General features: G+C 40.9%; 3 protein-coding genes across 3 annotated transcripts in view; 1 reads left to right on the top strand and 2 right to left on the bottom strand.

Annotated features, from left to right (window-relative positions):
* The window catches only part of errfi1b (ERBB receptor feedback inhibitor 1b), a 20,270-nt gene extending 19,250 nt beyond the window's left edge, over positions 1–1,020 (bottom strand). Inside the window, exon 1 of the mRNA XM_088292311.1 lies at positions 875–1,020. The gene's annotated coding sequence lies outside the window, so the exon portion shown is untranslated. The remainder of the gene's footprint in view (positions 1–874) is intronic.
* Positions 781–10,074, top strand: LOC148340277 (outer dynein arm-docking complex subunit 1-like). The gene is made up of 16 exons (XM_088292308.1): positions 781–888; positions 971–1,110; positions 2,645–2,714; positions 3,047–3,146; positions 3,275–3,464; positions 3,545–3,661; positions 3,741–3,854; positions 3,994–4,061; positions 5,127–5,296; positions 5,510–5,623; positions 5,695–5,777; positions 5,864–6,032; positions 6,514–6,692; positions 6,790–6,893; positions 7,791–7,873; positions 7,957–10,074. Exons 3-15 carry the CDS (start codon positions 2,675–2,677, stop codon positions 7,867–7,869), a joined length of 1,527 nt encoding a protein of 508 aa, XP_088148434.1. The 5' UTR covers positions 781–888; positions 971–1,110; positions 2,645–2,674; the 3' UTR covers positions 7,870–7,873; positions 7,957–10,074.
* LOC148340276 (uncharacterized) lies at positions 8,601–16,766 on the bottom strand. The gene is made up of 13 exons (XM_088292309.1): positions 15,663–16,766; positions 14,713–14,797; positions 14,572–14,645; positions 14,425–14,484; positions 13,496–13,603; positions 12,546–12,602; positions 12,313–12,443; positions 11,760–11,814; positions 11,516–11,608; positions 11,295–11,429; positions 10,409–10,510; positions 9,409–9,570; positions 8,601–9,288 (listed from the first exon to the last, which is right to left on the bottom strand). Exons 1-13 carry the CDS (start codon positions 15,753–15,755, stop codon positions 9,166–9,168), a joined length of 1,278 nt encoding a protein of 425 aa, XP_088148435.1. The 5' UTR covers positions 15,756–16,766; the 3' UTR covers positions 8,601–9,165.

The following is a 16,766-nucleotide window of genomic DNA, read 5'->3' as shown; positions in this document are numbered from 1 at the left end:
TGTAGCCAACAAATGGAAATAGAGCTGAAATATATTTCTACATGTAACATGTTGCTTGACTTTCACCATTCACTAAATGGTTTGCAAAAATGCTGGGCCTGACTGTCAAGCTGACCATCAAAATGATCCACCCCAGTGCCAACTCAGGCAACACATTAGTCAGGCTTCATATATGCTTAGGCTCACTAACAGTGTGTTCTTGCTTACGTTATCATTTGACAGCAATTGAAAAGGACACCTCACAACACTCTGACATTCGCCATGCAGGAAAGGTTCACTCATGATTCATCTTTTTTTTTGTTTTTGCCACTGACTCTATTTGCCCTTGTTGCCTTTCACTTCAATATTAAAATGTATTTTTGTCCCAAGCACGTCATTGTCCTTTTCGATAGTTCCCTTTACTTTAATTGTACATTTTACTGGAGTATGACAAAGTTAATACTGGATTTTTTTTTCTTTGTATTATACAAAACACAGAACATGATTCATGATTCTGGAGTATAGCATGAAGTAGAAAAGTAGAGCAGGAAGACCAGAGAGAGATTTTTTTTTTAAAGGCACTATAAAGAAAGACAGACAGGCAGACAGACAGACAGATAGATAGACAGATAGACAGATAGATAGATAGATAGATAGATAGATAGATAGATAGATAGATAGATAGAACAGCAAAAGCGAAAGCGATCCTTCACGTACCGCGCAGTTAATTCATGAAAGTGAACGATTACGTCATCCACAACCGTGCTCTGTATCACAGTGCTTCACGCTGTGTAATAAACACGGAAGTGAGCGCACAGCTGGCGCGTGACGTCATGACAGCGCCAGCCAGCGAGCTTGGACATGACGACCGAGTTTATTATCAACATTCACTTACCGTCGACGTACACCGTGAGTTAACCAGACCATAACCCGCCTTCACAAACCGAACGAAAACTTGTAACTGGAAATGTGTTCTTTTTTTTTTCTGAAGCCGACTCCCGTTAACTTCACGTTAGCTAGACGTCACTGCAATGACAGGGTGGACGCGTACTCAGTGGACTGTTGGACGTGATGCTACGTGAACTAGCAACCTCAGCTAACCTGCAGGGGGAGACAAAACAGCATTATCAGGTCTTGGACAACTCTTTCCCCAATTTATTAATTCTACGAAATTTGCGATTAAAATTGATAGATAGATAGATATTTATTCAGATGCTACAGTGATGTGTTGACAAATAGATACAGTAATATGTTTACATGCCACAATAATACTGTAATCCGCCTTACAATACAATAATATGTTGACAGGTACATTGAATGGTATGCAGTGTCAGAAAAGTTGCAGGACTGTCATCACAGAACATGAATTTCCCTTCGAAGTATTCCCCTGTCATCCCAAAAATGTTCCTAGCTTTCTCTGCTAAGCCTTCATGGACTCCTGGAAGAACTGTCAGATCATCAGGGCTTTGTGAACAGGGATGTTGTCATGGGTTTTCAGGCTGTAACGCACCTCTTCTCACTTACTGAACAAAGCAAACGTAACACAATATATCTCTTGATGTGCTTGGTCGATCAATCGGCCACCATTGAATTGGAAAATTGATAGAATATAGTTTGCGTTTGAAATATATCTTTTCTTTTTTGACCAATCCTGGAATCTTTATGACAGACCTCATATAATGACGCATTATACACCGAATATATAGACTGTGGGCTGTGGCACATCAACCTGACTGTTCCAAGGCTGGGCGTTCAAATTTGGGCTCCAGCCTTCCTGTGTGGATTTTGTATGGCACTATACTGCGCGTATGTGGCTTTTCTCCAGACATCTTCCCACATTCTAAAAACATGCATGTTATGTTCATTGGTGACTAGATTGTCCTTGGATGTGAATGTGAACGGGAATTTTGGTCTAGACAGTACAATGCCTCTCCCCCAAAGTTGCCTATATCAGTTCCAGGTCATTCATTACCCCAATAAATTTAAGATGCATACAACATAGATTGTTAGATCCTATATCTATCTAGTTAGTTACATTAAAATAATGAAATGTAATTGTGCATTAATCTCGTCATGTTCTACAGTCTGTGACTGAATCATCAATTTAGTGTGACTGCACAAAGTTCCTTTGTAGGTAAGAAAATTTGGGGATAATTGCTACATATTTTCAAATAATTACATAATTTATCTTTGCGCTATTGAAATATGACCATCCATTATCCAAGCAGCTTATCCTCACGAGGGTGCTGGAACCTATCGCAGCTGACTTAGGCAGTTGTTGGGGTACACCTTGAATTGGTTGACAGCCAATCGTAAGGCACTGAAAGACAATCATACACGATCACACTCATACCTGGGGACAATTTAGAGTCTTCCATCAACCTACCACGCATGTCTTTGTAACGTGGGATGAAACCTGAGTACCCGGAGAAAACCTACGCAGGCACGGGGAGAACATGAAAACTCCACACAGGAAGGCCGCAGACGGAATCGAACCCACAACCTCTGCATTGTGAGGCCATCATGCTAACCAGTCGCCGACCGTGCCGCCCATTGAAATAGAGTCAACTTTATTTACTGCACAGACAAAAGATAAGATTAAGTCAGAGTAAAAACATTTTGGAAAAAGTACGATAATCTAGCTAACTGCTGTGTTCTTTTTCAGACTGGAGGCGTGCTCTCACTCTCATGAAACATGAAACGGTCTGCCCGAGGTCGATCACAGGAGGAAAATCGTAAGTGACATCACACACAGTGGGACTTTGTGGTTCTTATAACTTAGAAACAAGATGCCAGATCAAAAACAATCTTCTACTATGACACTGGACCAACAACAACAATATGTGGGTGTCTAACTGATTCTACATGCTCAGAAAATGGGCTTGGCACTGGCTTGTCTCTTGACTTTTACATATTGCAAACATGATATGGGGCCTAAAAATACATAACTATCAGATATATTATTTGCCTGAAGTAGTTGACAGGTTTGTCCTCTGTCTGTCTCACACAAACCAAATCTAAACAATTATTGTCTATGATGAAATTACATTCTTGTTTTTAATTGTAGCTGAAAATGACCTGCACAAATTAAAGCTGCAATATCGTCAAGCTGTAAAAGACAAACAGGCATATGATGAGAAAATTCAAAGCCTCCTTCTGAAAGACAGGCAAGTGGGTTCCTTTTTTTTTTTTAATCAATCCGTATTCATTATCTGTGTTCATGCACCGCTAAAACATAAATTCTCAGTGTTCTGCTTGCTTGAAGTGAATTTTCCCTCTGTCCTTGTCTGAGCAGCAGAGAGATCCAGAAGCTCCAGACTGAACATGACGAACTGTTACACATCCTCACCATCGCTCAGAGTAGTTCTAACCAAAAGAAAGAAGTCAATGCTGTGCAAGATCTCGATAACCTTTTGTCCAGTGAGGAGACAATAGAGGAGGAACTACTAGCAAACAAAACCAAACTAGTGTCCTTTAAAAAGCAGGTGAGAACTGCCGTGCTAAAATGGTTGCTTTACTGCCGCACATTGCTATGCGAACACCCAATCTTTGCCTTGTTTTCCAGATTTTAGAATGGGAGAGGAAGTTGGTAGCACAGAGGGGGGGGACTGCCCCGCATAATACGAAATGTGAAGACAATTCCGTCAAGGATATCTTGTCAAAAGAGGACAAACTGTACAAGGTTAGTGCTTCATCAGTAAGTAGCATCCATCAGCGGAGGCAGCATTCAGAGCTGAAACCGGTTCCATTTCTTTTTAAAGGGTCACATATGCTTCAATGAACTGATGATTAGGAATGGGCAGTTAAAGAAGGAACTAGATACTCTGGAGATGGGAAAGAGCGAGTTCCTGCAAATTCAGCTTCAACTGAAAAAGGTCAGTCTTTATTTTCCTGTTTACATGTTTCTTTAAAATACATTATGCAGTAATATTGGGCACCGGACCACCTTCGTTCTAACAGCAGGAACGTAAAAACTGCTATTGATTAGAAAATATTTGATGTTGTCTTCTCCAGGAGTTGCAAGCCATTCGCAAGGAAATTTCTGACTTGAGCGCTATGTGCACTAAAGCCAACAACGCCAGGTGAATGCCTACTTACATCTCATTACTTGCTTTGCCTTTAGTGAGTGCACATAAGTAAGTTGATCAACATTTTTTTCTTCCCATCATGAGTAAAGGAACTATTCTGGACTTGAGCTAAATATGATCACTATGACAGTTTATGTTCTGTATGCGTCCACTCATCAATCCAGTCCTTGTACTGCTCATTAGAGTTGCGGCTAAGCTTGAGCTTATCCCAAGTGACTTTGGCCGAGAGGTGGGGTACACCATGGACTGGTCTAGAGTCCACTCCAATTCACGTGCAGACAAACAAATGTTAACGCTACAACTATTTAGGCAGTTTTAGAGTACTCAACTTACCTAACTTGTGTGTTTTTGGAATGTGAAAGGAAGCACGGGTACCTGGAGAAAACAGGGCCTCCTGTGTAGAGTTTGAATGTTCTCTTTGTTCTAATATGGATTTTTCTCCAGGTCCTCCAGCTTCCTCCCACATTCCAAAAACACCCAGTTTTTATAAAACACCATGTTTAGAGAATGATAAAAAATCATTTCAAAGTTATATTAATTTCCCCCAAATTCTGACTACCTTTAATGACTCATCACACTATACAAACTACAAACTAAAGTGGGAACTATTCAGAAAGATGTAATGTAAAGTTAAGGCAGTTTATGAACAAAACACAAAAGGGTTCCGCCAAACCAAATTATTTTGAACTGAAGCTGCTGACAGGCATTTTGTAGTATTCAGTGTCTTCAAATACTTCTACTGTAGTTATTAATTTACATATTCATAAAATGTAGCGACCACTAGTGGACACATATGGAAACAACAATTACTTTTGTCGAAAATTTCCACTTGTTCTCGAACCACTTTGCAAACACTTGTGATCTATATATTGTACTGATCGACTGGCCACCAGTCCAAGGTGTACACCTCCTCTCATCCAAACCCAGTTAAGAAAAGCTCCAGCTCACCTGTGACACAATGAAGAGATGAAAAAAATAAACCAAGTGATAATCTTTCATTCTTATCCTTTGACGTCAATGCGTTGAAGTGTTCACTAATTGTGATGTGGCGACATCTAGCGTTGCAATCCAGATAAAGCAGAAGAAGCTGAAGGAACAAAAGGCGCAGTTCGAAGCTCAGTACACTCAAACAACAACCAACTTGGAGCATGAAATCGCCACCCACTGCAACCTTGAGGCTATGGTCAACGTCAAGAATGCTGGTGACGAGGGCTCCGACCGCGACAAAGGTGAATCTTTACACTATTGGGGAGAGATACAAAGTAGAAAAAAAATCAACAGATGGATAGATTGATAGATTTTTTTGCACTCCGGAGAATAAACATGCACTTGTTAGTCTAACAGAACCATCAAGAAGGCACAAAAAAAAAACACCCTCAAAATATCCCCCATTAGTGTATACCAATAATTCTGAGGATAAATACTCTTAAATATACCCACAGAGGATCTTCTGGAGCAGCTCCAGAAGTTGGCCCATCTGGAGGATACCATCAGGAAAATACTGATAGAGACGGGAGAAAATGACCTGGACACATTGGTGGAAAACTTCTTAGGAAGTAGGTCAAAATTCAAGAAGTCACAGTGGTGATTTTCCTTAAAATTATTTTGTGTTTTTCTTTTTAATTAGTGGAGCAGGAGAACTATTCTTTACAGTGCTTTGTAAACTATCAGCACTGGCATGTGGAAGACATCAAACAGGAGATCGCTCAGGTTGGTGCCGCTTATATTCAACACTAGGGGCAATGGAAGAGTTCAGTTCAGCTGGATTTCACTTGTTTGTTTGTTCCTATCCAAAGCTTTACAAGGGGAGTGAGCTCTTTGTTTCTGAGCAGAAACAGCAGGCTCAGGACCGCCAAGCTCTTCAGGCGGCCATTTCCACCAAGCAAGATACTACTGAGGAGCAGCTATGCGGCTTTGAAAAGCGAATTGACTTCCTGGAAAAGATTGTAAATAGTCTTAAAAAAGGTACAGCAGTTGAGCATCCAATGGTGTGTTACACACCATATAAATGCATCATTTTGCAACTTCAGAAGCATGATGTTCTCTCATGCATGAGAGAATTGGTGGCTGGCAAACAAGCTTAATGGTGCATTACCAACACAAATTGGTATTGTCCTTCCACTGCAAGGAAACCAGTGGGAATCGATGGTGGTCAAGTGTTGCAAATTTTGCTACCCACATCTAGTGGTGGCAGTCTGAAGTGTACTTGCATCTAAAAATTTTTGTTTGCATCTCAAGACAAAAAAAACCTAGCATATCAAAGGACTTGTATCTCACAGCACCACTAAATGATAAATAAGTCAGACACACTCATTAGAAAATAGATGGACGGTTGTGTGTGTGTGTGGACAAATATACACATCAATGCTCTCCTTTGCCAGCTGCTTTTTTTTTGGACATGTTACGGCACATAATCCATCAGTTAATCATACCCGTTATTTTTCAGGTGTCCAAACATTACTTGACATCAGCTATGAAAGTACTGACATGTCCAGCACGTTGAGCTCTTCTGACAGAGAATTGGATGAGCACATGACGGCGTGCTTGAAGCTGGTGGAGGAAAAAGTCAACGGCCTCCTAAATCTGCAGTCCATCATTCTCTTCCAGGAGAGCTTGACGCAGTGTGTATGTGCACTTGTCTTTCTGCTATACAATTATTGTAGCTTTAAGTTGGTAGACGCAGACAAAACTAATTAATATTGCTGTGCTTTCTCATTATTAGGACCTCGCTAGTGATGGCTTTGGCTCCATAGCGGATCAACTTCGAGGGAAGGGGAACACGCCAGCAGTCAACCTGTCCACCGCAGCTTCAACCCCGCCACCGGAGTAGGTCTTATTCATTACTTCATTAAATCACTGACAGATGTGACACACAAGGACCAATTACATACAGCATTAGAGTGTATAGACAATCGTTGAGAAACACCTACAGTGGAACTTCCAGAGTGGAGCACACTAAAAGTGGTCCAATTTGAAATAAATGTGCCCCAAACGCCAGCATTCAAACCACCAACAAAAACACATTAATGGAGCTTATTGTCACATTGGAAAGAGTCTGCCCACTCAGTATGATGTGAGCATGTACAAATATTAATTTGAAAGTAGTTTATGTGAATAGTTAAAAGGGCTGGGTGATTAATCGATTATCAGTTGCTTCAAATCTTTTGTCAGGACATTTTTTTTTAAACTGGCTTCTGCAGAACAAAGCGTCTGACATACGCTGCTTCCACAAGCACGTGATGGCGAACAGGCGTTTACAAAAAGAGTCAGCGACTTGAAACTTTTCCGAACTCTCTAGAGAGAAAATCAACTACAGAGTATATTTGCTGATAATGGATAGGTGAATCAGTTCAACATTTTCAGTTTGACAAGAAAGGAGACAATCATGGAGTCATGACGCCGAACATTACGAAAGACGTGACCTTTATACGTTGCAAAAGCAGTGATTGATCAACATGTTAACCTTTTGACTTTTTGTGCTTCCACGCTGCAAATATTTGGTAAAGGTTACCTTGCCTCACCTGTAAAGACTTTACATTAGAAAAGATTACCATGATGATCACTTTATTAATACCAGCCGAGTTAAAAAAAAATGGATCTTTGACGTCATTAACCGTCAATGGTAATGGTAATGTTAAATTAGTTTACAAATATATTTTCATTAAAAAAAAAAAAAAATTCAGTATTTCTATAATTTCTGTGGATTTTTTTCTGAAAATGCAGTGAGGAGAAAGGCCGGAAAGGCAGTCGTTCAGCAAGCAAGGGAGCAAATGAGAGGATGGGTTCCCACAGCAGCCCATAAGTGGGTGAGTATATGGAGATGACCAGTGACAGGAAATCTTATATTGGATTGGATTAGATATCACTAAAATCAGGGTTTTGTCTTCAGACTCAGAGAGAAACAAGACACGAGGACCAGCGGTCTATGTTGTGCATAGGACATGCACCAGCAATGAACTGCTTTGCATCAGCCCGCCATACTCGGATCATGGCCACTAGTGAAGCTGGTCCTGATGTGCAGATGTTCCCATGTGGACTACAGCAGCTTTCACGTACATGTTCACTTTCAGTATGGATCCTATGCAGTGTTTTACGACGGGCCAGAGCTGAACTGCTCCTCCCAAATTGCACTTCTGGTGATGGTCCGTCAAAGATCAAAACTGCAAGTGTGGACTGTGAAAAAAACACTTTGGACTGTCAAATGAAACTGTCACGTTCACATTGTGTTTCGAGTCTTGCACTTCCAGTCTCAACTTCACACAGAGTGGAAGACAATAGAACTAAAGAAAATAAGTGATTTTTATGAAGATGTTTGCATGAGTAGCTGTTCCAAACACTCCATTCATAATCAGTTTTAGTTCAACCACAGACTTGCATTTTACAGGGCAGGTGCAAGATAACAAAACCTTAAAGTTTAATACACCATCCGGCTATTTTTTTAAAAATCTATTTTTATTTTCAAACGATTCTGAATGTCTTTGAGGAGGGGAATTATCTAAATGAGAAGAGACAACCATGAATGAGAATCTCAGGTAGTGTGAGGGGAAATGGTTTAATGAGAGTATCAAATAAGTGGCTTTAAGAAGGTTTTTCTTTGAAGATATCCAGTGCCCGGCAGCACTAAGTGAACATCATCTGTGGTGATGGGACGAAGACCGACAGCCCCATATGCTTGATTTTGACGTGCCAATATGGCTCCGGCCCTTGAGTTTGATACCCGTGGCCCACGGGCAACACGAACGAGCAAGGTTGCACTCAACTCACAAAAAGGCTGCACTCCCAGGCACAGCGATTGTTTTGGTTCCTTCTGACGGGTGAAAACAGCAAACAGTTGGTGACTCAGAACCGCTGACTAAAGCTGACAGCTGACACACTTCATTGTGTCGACAGGTTTTTGATTCCATCCATCAAGAACAAAAGTATTGCTTTAATTGGACTAATAGACATGTCACAGCCAGGTGACATGCATACAAATCAAGCATTAATAGAATGAAATTAAATACTGAACACTCAGGTATAAGTGAACCCAACCCAACAATTCCTGTGTAATTCTGAAGTACATAGTTATTATTTTTCCCAGTCAAGAGTTTTTAAGAGATCATCCAGAGTGGTTAATGTGAACCACCCTGCTTTCCCGTCGTGATCGCTCCGCCTCAAACACCAACAAGTGGCTCTGCAGTGTCTCCTCAGGACCAGAAGCGATGAGTGATGGATCATTGTTCTGTATGCAAAAAGACAAAAGCTTGTTTTTCCACATGAATTCTTTGTGCATGAAAGTTGGTTCTGCTGTGACAAAAGAAAAAGTGGAAATTACACTCAATGAGAATCAAAAAGGACTCACAGCCACAGCGGAAACGAAGGAGTCAATCAAGTAGTAATCGGCTAGACGGTGTCCAGGCAGGCCAAAGTTCTTGGGGCAATCCACGCTCGCCACATGTGTGGTGGCTTTCTGAGTTAAAAAGTTGAACACTCGAATCTCGTTGTCTTTGAATGACAACTCGCCCTGAAAAGTAGTGCGTGAATTGTCATTTTGATGGCTGTTGGCTTTTAAGTTGGCACGGGACTCCAATGCATTTATTTAATTATAATTAATTACAAAGATATTAATACGTCATGAAAATGAACACATTTTAATGGAAGTTTGTGTTGGAAAAATTCACAAAAATTCACAAACTTACTCCCAAACTGGATTACTGTTGACTCTAGACTGTTATTTGTCTAGAAAATACTGCGGTCAAGCTTCACCTTTTTTGTGGGCTATTTGAAGTGGGCATGAGTAGAGATGTGCACATAAATTTAAGCGCGAAAGTCCCGTTCCTTATGGGTTATCGCTGCTGGTATTGTAGTAATGTTAGTATGAACATTTCTAATTATGTTATTTAAAATTATTTTATTACATTGTTTATACGTGTATAGTAAAGCACTTTTTCCCCATATCCATGTTGGGCTTTGTAATGCTTGACAAATAAAGTCAGACAAAAGGGAAGTGTACAGTGTATGCTTTGGGGTCCCCATAAAGAAGCACGACAAAAGCCACAATGTTCCCTCGCTACATGACAGACTGGCTATTGCCAGTCTTTAAAGCAGACATAAATAAATAGAAAGTTGCTCCTAATGCTGTGTCATCAGTAGGTGAAGGAGGAGTAAGCGTGTCGGCTCTATCAATTATTCAGTCATCCACTAAAATAAATTGAAAATAAAAATGTTTGATTGGTGGACAAATGTTATTTGATTTAATCAAGATTAATGAATTAAAAATCATTTAATTAGATTTTTCTATTGAGGCCAACTCCTAATTTTAAGTGATGCACATAGATCACAATTGAGTTTCTTCTTTATACCTTGCTACCATAGATTGTTGTTTTTCGTTTGCACATATCTTCAGTGAAAGCCACCATAGAAAAGGCTGCAGTCAGACCTCCTTCAAACTCCATGTTCACAACCTGGAAAAGTAACAACACAAAAATTATTGTTATCGAATAGTTATCCCGAACATTCCTCTCATGCCTTTTGAACAGAATACAATACTAACAAAAAATAGAGATACTTGGCTGTTTGGGTGTAATTTCAGGATGAAACTAAAATGCAGTATACGTCTACAGGTAAATTTTCTCTTTGTCCACTGCTGCAGCGACATAGAAGATGAAGATGTCGCGAAATCTTCAGTGTCAAGCAAGGCAAGCTTGTTACGGTTTTGTTTTCCGACTTTCATAAACATATAACAGTAGATCAGATAAAAACTTGTTTCCTGTTCTTGAATTTCCAGTTTTTAAACTAAAAACAGGTGATGGCTCGTTACGTTGAATGGAGACAGTAACACAACACACAAGAATGTGTGAGAGCCGATCATTCAAATTCCTGTAGCTTAAATTTTTCACGCCGTTTGTTCCCAATGACTTTGTCGCAGTTTGCATGTTTTGTCTGGTCGTGCCAGTCCTGATATTGAATTTCTTGAAAGCAGCCACAGTCACTTGAAAAATTTGGCAAACATAGATATTGTTTCATATTTCAGTGAATAAAAATGCCAATTTCCACTTGCTCTCCATAAACTGTTGCAAAAGTGCAAAATTCATGGCTCATATCTCAAGTTTCCTTTCTAATCAAAGCAGAACAAAAATTTGAAGAGCAGCTCATATCTTGAAAAACCTGGAAGTGAGATGACTCATAACTCAAGGCACCACAGCATTTTCTCATATTGAACATCCGCATTTCAAAAGGTCTTTTAACCTGGTTACTGCAGGCGTCGTTGTCGCACTCGTAGACACATCTGCCGTACGGTCCAGTCCTCAGAGCCTCACTTACCGTCTCAATGTCTGGGAAAGCGTTGGGGCATATGACGGATACTGGCCAGCCAGTGTGGCCCTATGGAGGGAAAAAAAAAAAAAAACACCAAAAAAATAATCAAGCCACATCAAGCATTCGAAATGTACAAGTACTATCATGATCACCTCTTTCACTCTGTCCAGGTAGATTTTGATTGCCGAGTAAGGGCATGTGTCCTCAACGGAACAGTCCAGGCAGCGATCACTCGCCCCTGCTGGCTAATGTGACATGTCTCACACATCCAGTACATAAAGAACGTAGAATATCATCTAAACATTCCTTGAGTTGAAACACCCCAAAACTCAGCTCAACTTTATTAACAGAACACTTGAAAAACAAGTTCTGTACATAAAAACAGTACAAGAATACCTTGTTTTCTGGACTGAAGTGGCTGAGGGAACCAAACGATGTCACTTTCAAACATCTGCAAGAAAAAGCAGCAATGTCATCCATTCCTTTTTAGGTTGCAAACAAATGACTTCATGTCAACTAGTCAATTGCTACAAGCAAAAAGCGGTCCGTCCTTTTGCAGTCTCCCATGATGAATTGTAATGTACAATACAATACAATACTTATTTCTAGAGCGCATTTTACAACAACTGCACCTGTAACAAAGCACTTATTAACATAAAGTATCACACAAAATTGCAATAATTCAATAACAGAGACAGTGAAAGCATTGACGAAAACTCTGAAGTCGTGAAGTGTGCAAGCCACGTCTGGATTATTTAACAGTGACGTAATGAGTGTGCCTTAACTGCTTGGTGGAAATTGGTGGAGTGCTCACGTAGAGCTGGGCGTCACCATCATAGGAATGCAGTTAGTACGTTGTCAGATAATCAGAGCAATAATTTGACCCGGAGTGGTGCAAGATGCGTAGCCTTGCGGCACTGACAAACAGTTTTCTGTCAGAAAATCTTACCTGCGTTTTCCGGCCCATTGATGGATCAGATCAATGTCGTGGCACGATTTGGCCAGAAGAGCGAATGAACTCTCTGCTTCATTTCTCCACTGTCCACGAACGTAGGCGTGAGCAAAATGATAATATCCAACCTGAAGAAAAAGGTGATTGTGTGTGTGTGTGTGTGTGTGTGTGTGTGTGTATGTGAGTACAAACACACACAATCACATATTTTTATCTTTATTCCGGCTTACTGGCTCCAAGTGCTGAATGTGAATCACATCACCAACGGCGCCGCCGTCGATCAACTCCTGGAAAAACACAATTTCATTGGCATTTTTAAAAGGCATAAACATTAATGGAAACCACAAATAGCAATATTCAGAAATGAATTCAAACAGTACTGGATAAATAATTGTCGTTTTTTTGCTTTTTCCTGGTTCTAATTATCAATGTATTTAACTAGACAGCACGGTGAACGACTGGTTAGCCCGTCCCCCTCACATGGGGGGTTTGATTCCGGCTGCAGCCTTCCTGTGTGGAGTTTGCATGTTCTTTTCTCCGGGTTCTCTCCGGGTGTGAATGTGAGCGCAAGTGGTTGTTCATCTTTGTTTGCCCGGCAATTGGCTGGCAACCGGTTCAGGGTGTACCCAGCCTACTGCTCGAAGACATCTGGGATAGGCTCCATCACGCCCGCGACCCTCGTGAGGAGAAGTGGCTTAGATAATGGATGGATGGATGTATTTAACTATGCATGCATGAAAAGTTGAGTTACACAAGCTGGGGATTGTTATTGTTTAACTTCTCAAGGAACATTCCATTGTGGAGGAAGATTGTAAAGAGTTGCACAGTAAAATATCGGAGCATCTGACTCAAGCAGGATGTGTTCTTGTCTGGAACAGAAGTGAATGAAGGTGAGCAATTTCCACCTTAAGGTTAAACAAAAGGGGTGCAAGGACTGACCCTTGAGGGACCCCATATGTCATGGGCATTTGATTAGATTCAAAATGTCCAACAGTCATAAATTAACTCCGTTCCTCTGACTAGAGCCTCAACCATTTGTAGACTGTTTCATTTAGTCCAACACAAATTACCAACCTGTCCAATAGTATAATATGATCTACATTCAAGCTGACAACAATAACCACCTGCAGACCTAATTGTGAAAGGTTTTAAGAGAAGAAAATAACGGAAATCAAATCACCTTTATCTTGCGGATGGAGGGATCGTATCTTAGAACATGACCCACACACAGCATCACACCAGTCTGAGAACACACCCCCACAATCTCTGAGCAGTCTTCTGCCGTTGTCTGAAGTCACAACAAAGTGTAAAGGAATACATTTATATTTCAGCTACATGTAACGGGGTGAAATTAGCAGTGAGTATGCATTAGAACGTCTTAAAACGAAAATGAGAAGAAAACCAAAGTGATTATATTTGGTCCCAGCGGCCCTTGTCAATTGACTTGTGAGCCAGTCCTCCCTCAAATAACTCCAATGGTTCAAAATGCTGCAAATCGTCTTTAAAATGGAACACGTAAGTGGGAGCACATAACTCCTACCCTGACCTCACTCCACTGACGACCGGCCGACGTCAGATTGTGACACAGTACGAGACACTTGTTTCAGTCTTACTTGTTTTTAACTTTGTTACTGTTTCCTACTGAAAAGTTCAATCGTCTTTTGTTTGATTTTATTTACACTGTTTCAGCTGCGGTTGTTTATCATCTTCTCTAATTATAAACTTGAGTTGAGAGTTGAGTTATTTTCTTTAATGTGTAACTCTCTGATTTCCCATCCATGTCCACTTCCTGCCAAGGGTCAGGGTGAATTTGTGGTGATGGCAAAGAATTTGGGATGATGACAGACAGCCCGATATGCTTGATTTGGACATGCCGACATGGCCCCCGGCCCTTGAGTTTGACACCCGTGGTCCACGGGCAACTCGAACGAGCAAGGTTGCCTGGTTCCATAATGGTCAACGTCGCAGTTTTACTCCAGTTTTACTGGGACATAACATAAAATTGGGCTAACAGAAGACCATTTCATTTCACAGTTTGAGACAATGGAAGACATCCATTTGTCATAAAGCTGACTTCTTTTTCCTTTTAATGGTCATTTTGTCACTCACGGCCATCGGTTTCTCCAAAAGAACATGGTAGCCCTTCTTTGCAAAGGCCACTGCAGGCTCCTGGGACACACAAACACACAAGTATGATACGATGAACAAAGTTGTGAGAAGACAAACCTTTGAACCAATTTTAGTAGCATTATTGACCTTGTGAAGGGTGTCTGGAGTGCAAATTAAAACGGCATCTGCAAACTTCTCTCTTTCAGCTAAAATGCGCCAGTCTAGGAAATACATTGAAAATGGAAAAAGTCACACCACTGTCAGGATTTAAAGGGGTTTCATGCTCACCTTCATACAGGTTCTCATCTGCAATGTTGTACAGTTGTTGGAACTTAGTGCGGGCAAACTTCCTGGGATCAGCTACACCAACAACCTGTAATGTAGTGTTACTGCTTATAGTTGCGGCTTTCGCTTTGATTTCAGGCTCCAGCACTGCTTGTTTTATTGATCTGTCTGATGTAATCAAACTGAAAGCAATACGCGGACTCACAAAAGGTTATGCAAGCAGTTGCTTTATCTTGCCTGTGGGCACCATATAATCCCAACATGTATACATGTATAGCCTGCAGGCCTGTTTTAAAAATAATTCTGAAGAAACATTGGGATTTCCTAGGAATGTTGCAAAAGTGATCTTTTAGAATTTTAAACACTTTCTGAGATTCATAGAAGTATTGCTCATTGACAATCATCTGCTTTCCATGATCTGTACCGCTTGTACTCACAAGGGTCGCGAAGTGTGCTGGAACCTATTCCAGCTGACTTCGGGCAGTAGGCGGGGGACACCCTGAACTGGTTGCCAGCCAATAGCAGGGCACAAATACACAAACAACCATCCGCGCTCACACTCATACCTAGGGGCAATTTAGAGTTTCCAATCAACCTGTCATGCATGTTTTGTGAATGTGGGAGGAAACCGGGGTATCCGGAGGAAACCCACGCTGGCACGGGGAGAACATGCAAACTCCACACAGGAAGGCCGGAGCTGGAATCGATCCCAAGACCGCTGCACTGTGAGGCCATCGTGATTATCAGTCGCCCACCGTGATGCCCCAGTCATCTGTTTTACCTTGTTAAATCCCTTTTGACATTTTTGTGAGGAATCCTTAACATCCTCTTCACATAGATTAATATCATTCATAATCAATGATAAAATAACAATTAGGAGTAAATTGAGCAAATGCATCAATTCCCCAAAAAGCAGCTCTCGATTTAAAAAAAATGTTTGTCTCCTGTCGTACCTTCATACGGTCAGGGTGGATGATAGAATAGTGAGTGTAGATCTCCCCTCGACAGCCTGCTCCCACCACGATGACCCGGACAAGTGCGCTCATGTTGACGTCCCGAAGCTTCCGCACTCCTCTGCGCCTGTCAAGTCGGGTTCTTCGAAGCAACGTTTACGGATATGTTTCCGTGTCAGGTCTTGGTGTTACTTTAGGGATTTGCGCTGTCTTCCCGATTTAATCACGTTTAAAAATGTGTAACTTGTCACAGACAGTCACAAGCCCCGCCTTGTTGCATTCAGGGGATCCTGGAAATTGTGACGTTTGCTTGGGATATTGTCACCAATCTGTCCATTTCCTACACCGCTTGTCTTCGTTTGGTTCGCAAGTGAGCTAGAAAATAAGACATTCTTGAAGGCAAATAAATAATTAAAACTATGAAACCAATATTTGTAGCATTGTCGTGTTGATTAATCTAGCGGTTTGTACTTAAAGTGTATACGATTGCGCAAAACAAATGGAAGATATCTAAAATGACTTGCTGCCTCCAGGTTTATGCACTAAAATGTTACGTTAGAAATAATTTTACATATATTGCATAACTACGAGCAAATTGAAATGAACAATTACATAGAATGTTCCAATTGAATAGCGCTAGGGACGTTGAAATGTCAAACACCATTGAAGAAAAAAAAGCGCGTTCGGGACTTATATGTGACTATATAAATCCGTGATTCGGGTGTTATGCTTTTATATATGCGGGTGCTAAACTCAGTTGATGGTTATCCTGCTTCTTTTTCTGTAAGTGTAATGGCGGATTACAACTCGTTTGTGCATACCGCCACCTACTGTACAGCCATCTCTTCAATTTTTCATAGTTTTGTTACATTCAAGGCAAACTGAGATGTGCATTAAAAGTATGAAATATTTCATTAGAGAGGCGTCTGATTGCATGCCAGTAGGTGACTACACGCCCCTAGTTACACTTTTGGCTATCCCAGCTGTCTTCGAGCAGTTAGCGGGTTACACCCTAAAAAGGTTTGCCAGCCAATCGCAGGTCACTCATGGACGAACAAAAACACCTGTCATCTCGTAGTGTCGTTTTCTTGGTTTCTTAACTTT

This window comes from Idiotropiscis lumnitzeri, chromosome 3 (genome assembly GCF_059441095.1).
Source record: "Idiotropiscis lumnitzeri isolate Australia: NSW breed Sydney's pygmy pipehorse chromosome 3, RoL_Ilum_1.0, whole genome shotgun sequence".
Lineage (NCBI taxonomy): Eukaryota > Metazoa > Chordata > Actinopteri > Syngnathiformes > Syngnathidae > Idiotropiscis > Idiotropiscis lumnitzeri.
This window is presented reverse-complemented; position numbering and strand designations above follow the sequence as displayed.

Excerpts from the sequence above, each read along its gene's own strand:
- LOC148340277 (XM_088292308.1), top strand. The coding sequence starts at position 2,675 with ATGAAACGGTCTGCCCGAGGTCGATCACAGGAGGAAAATC. Across the intron at positions 2,715-3,046 it reads TCGATCACAGGAGGAAAATC|CTGAAAATGACCTGCACAAA; the intron begins GTAAGTGACATC and ends TTTTAATTGTAG. Across the intron at positions 3,465-3,544 it reads TAGTGTCCTTTAAAAAGCAG|ATTTTAGAATGGGAGAGGAA; the intron begins GTGAGAACTGCC and ends CTTGTTTTCCAG.
- LOC148340276 (XM_088292309.1), bottom strand. The coding sequence starts at position 15,755 with ATGAGCGCACTTGTCCGGGTCATCGTGGTGGGAGCAGGCTGTCGAGGG. Across the intron at positions 11,815-12,312 it reads CAATGGGCCGGAAAACGCAG|ATGTTTGAAAGTGACATCGT; the intron begins GTAAGATTTTCT and ends TTTTTCTTGCAG. Across the intron at positions 9,571-10,408 it reads CAACAATCTATGGTAGCAAG|GGCGAGTTGTCATTCAAAGA; the intron begins GTATAAAGAAGA and ends ACTACTTTTCAG.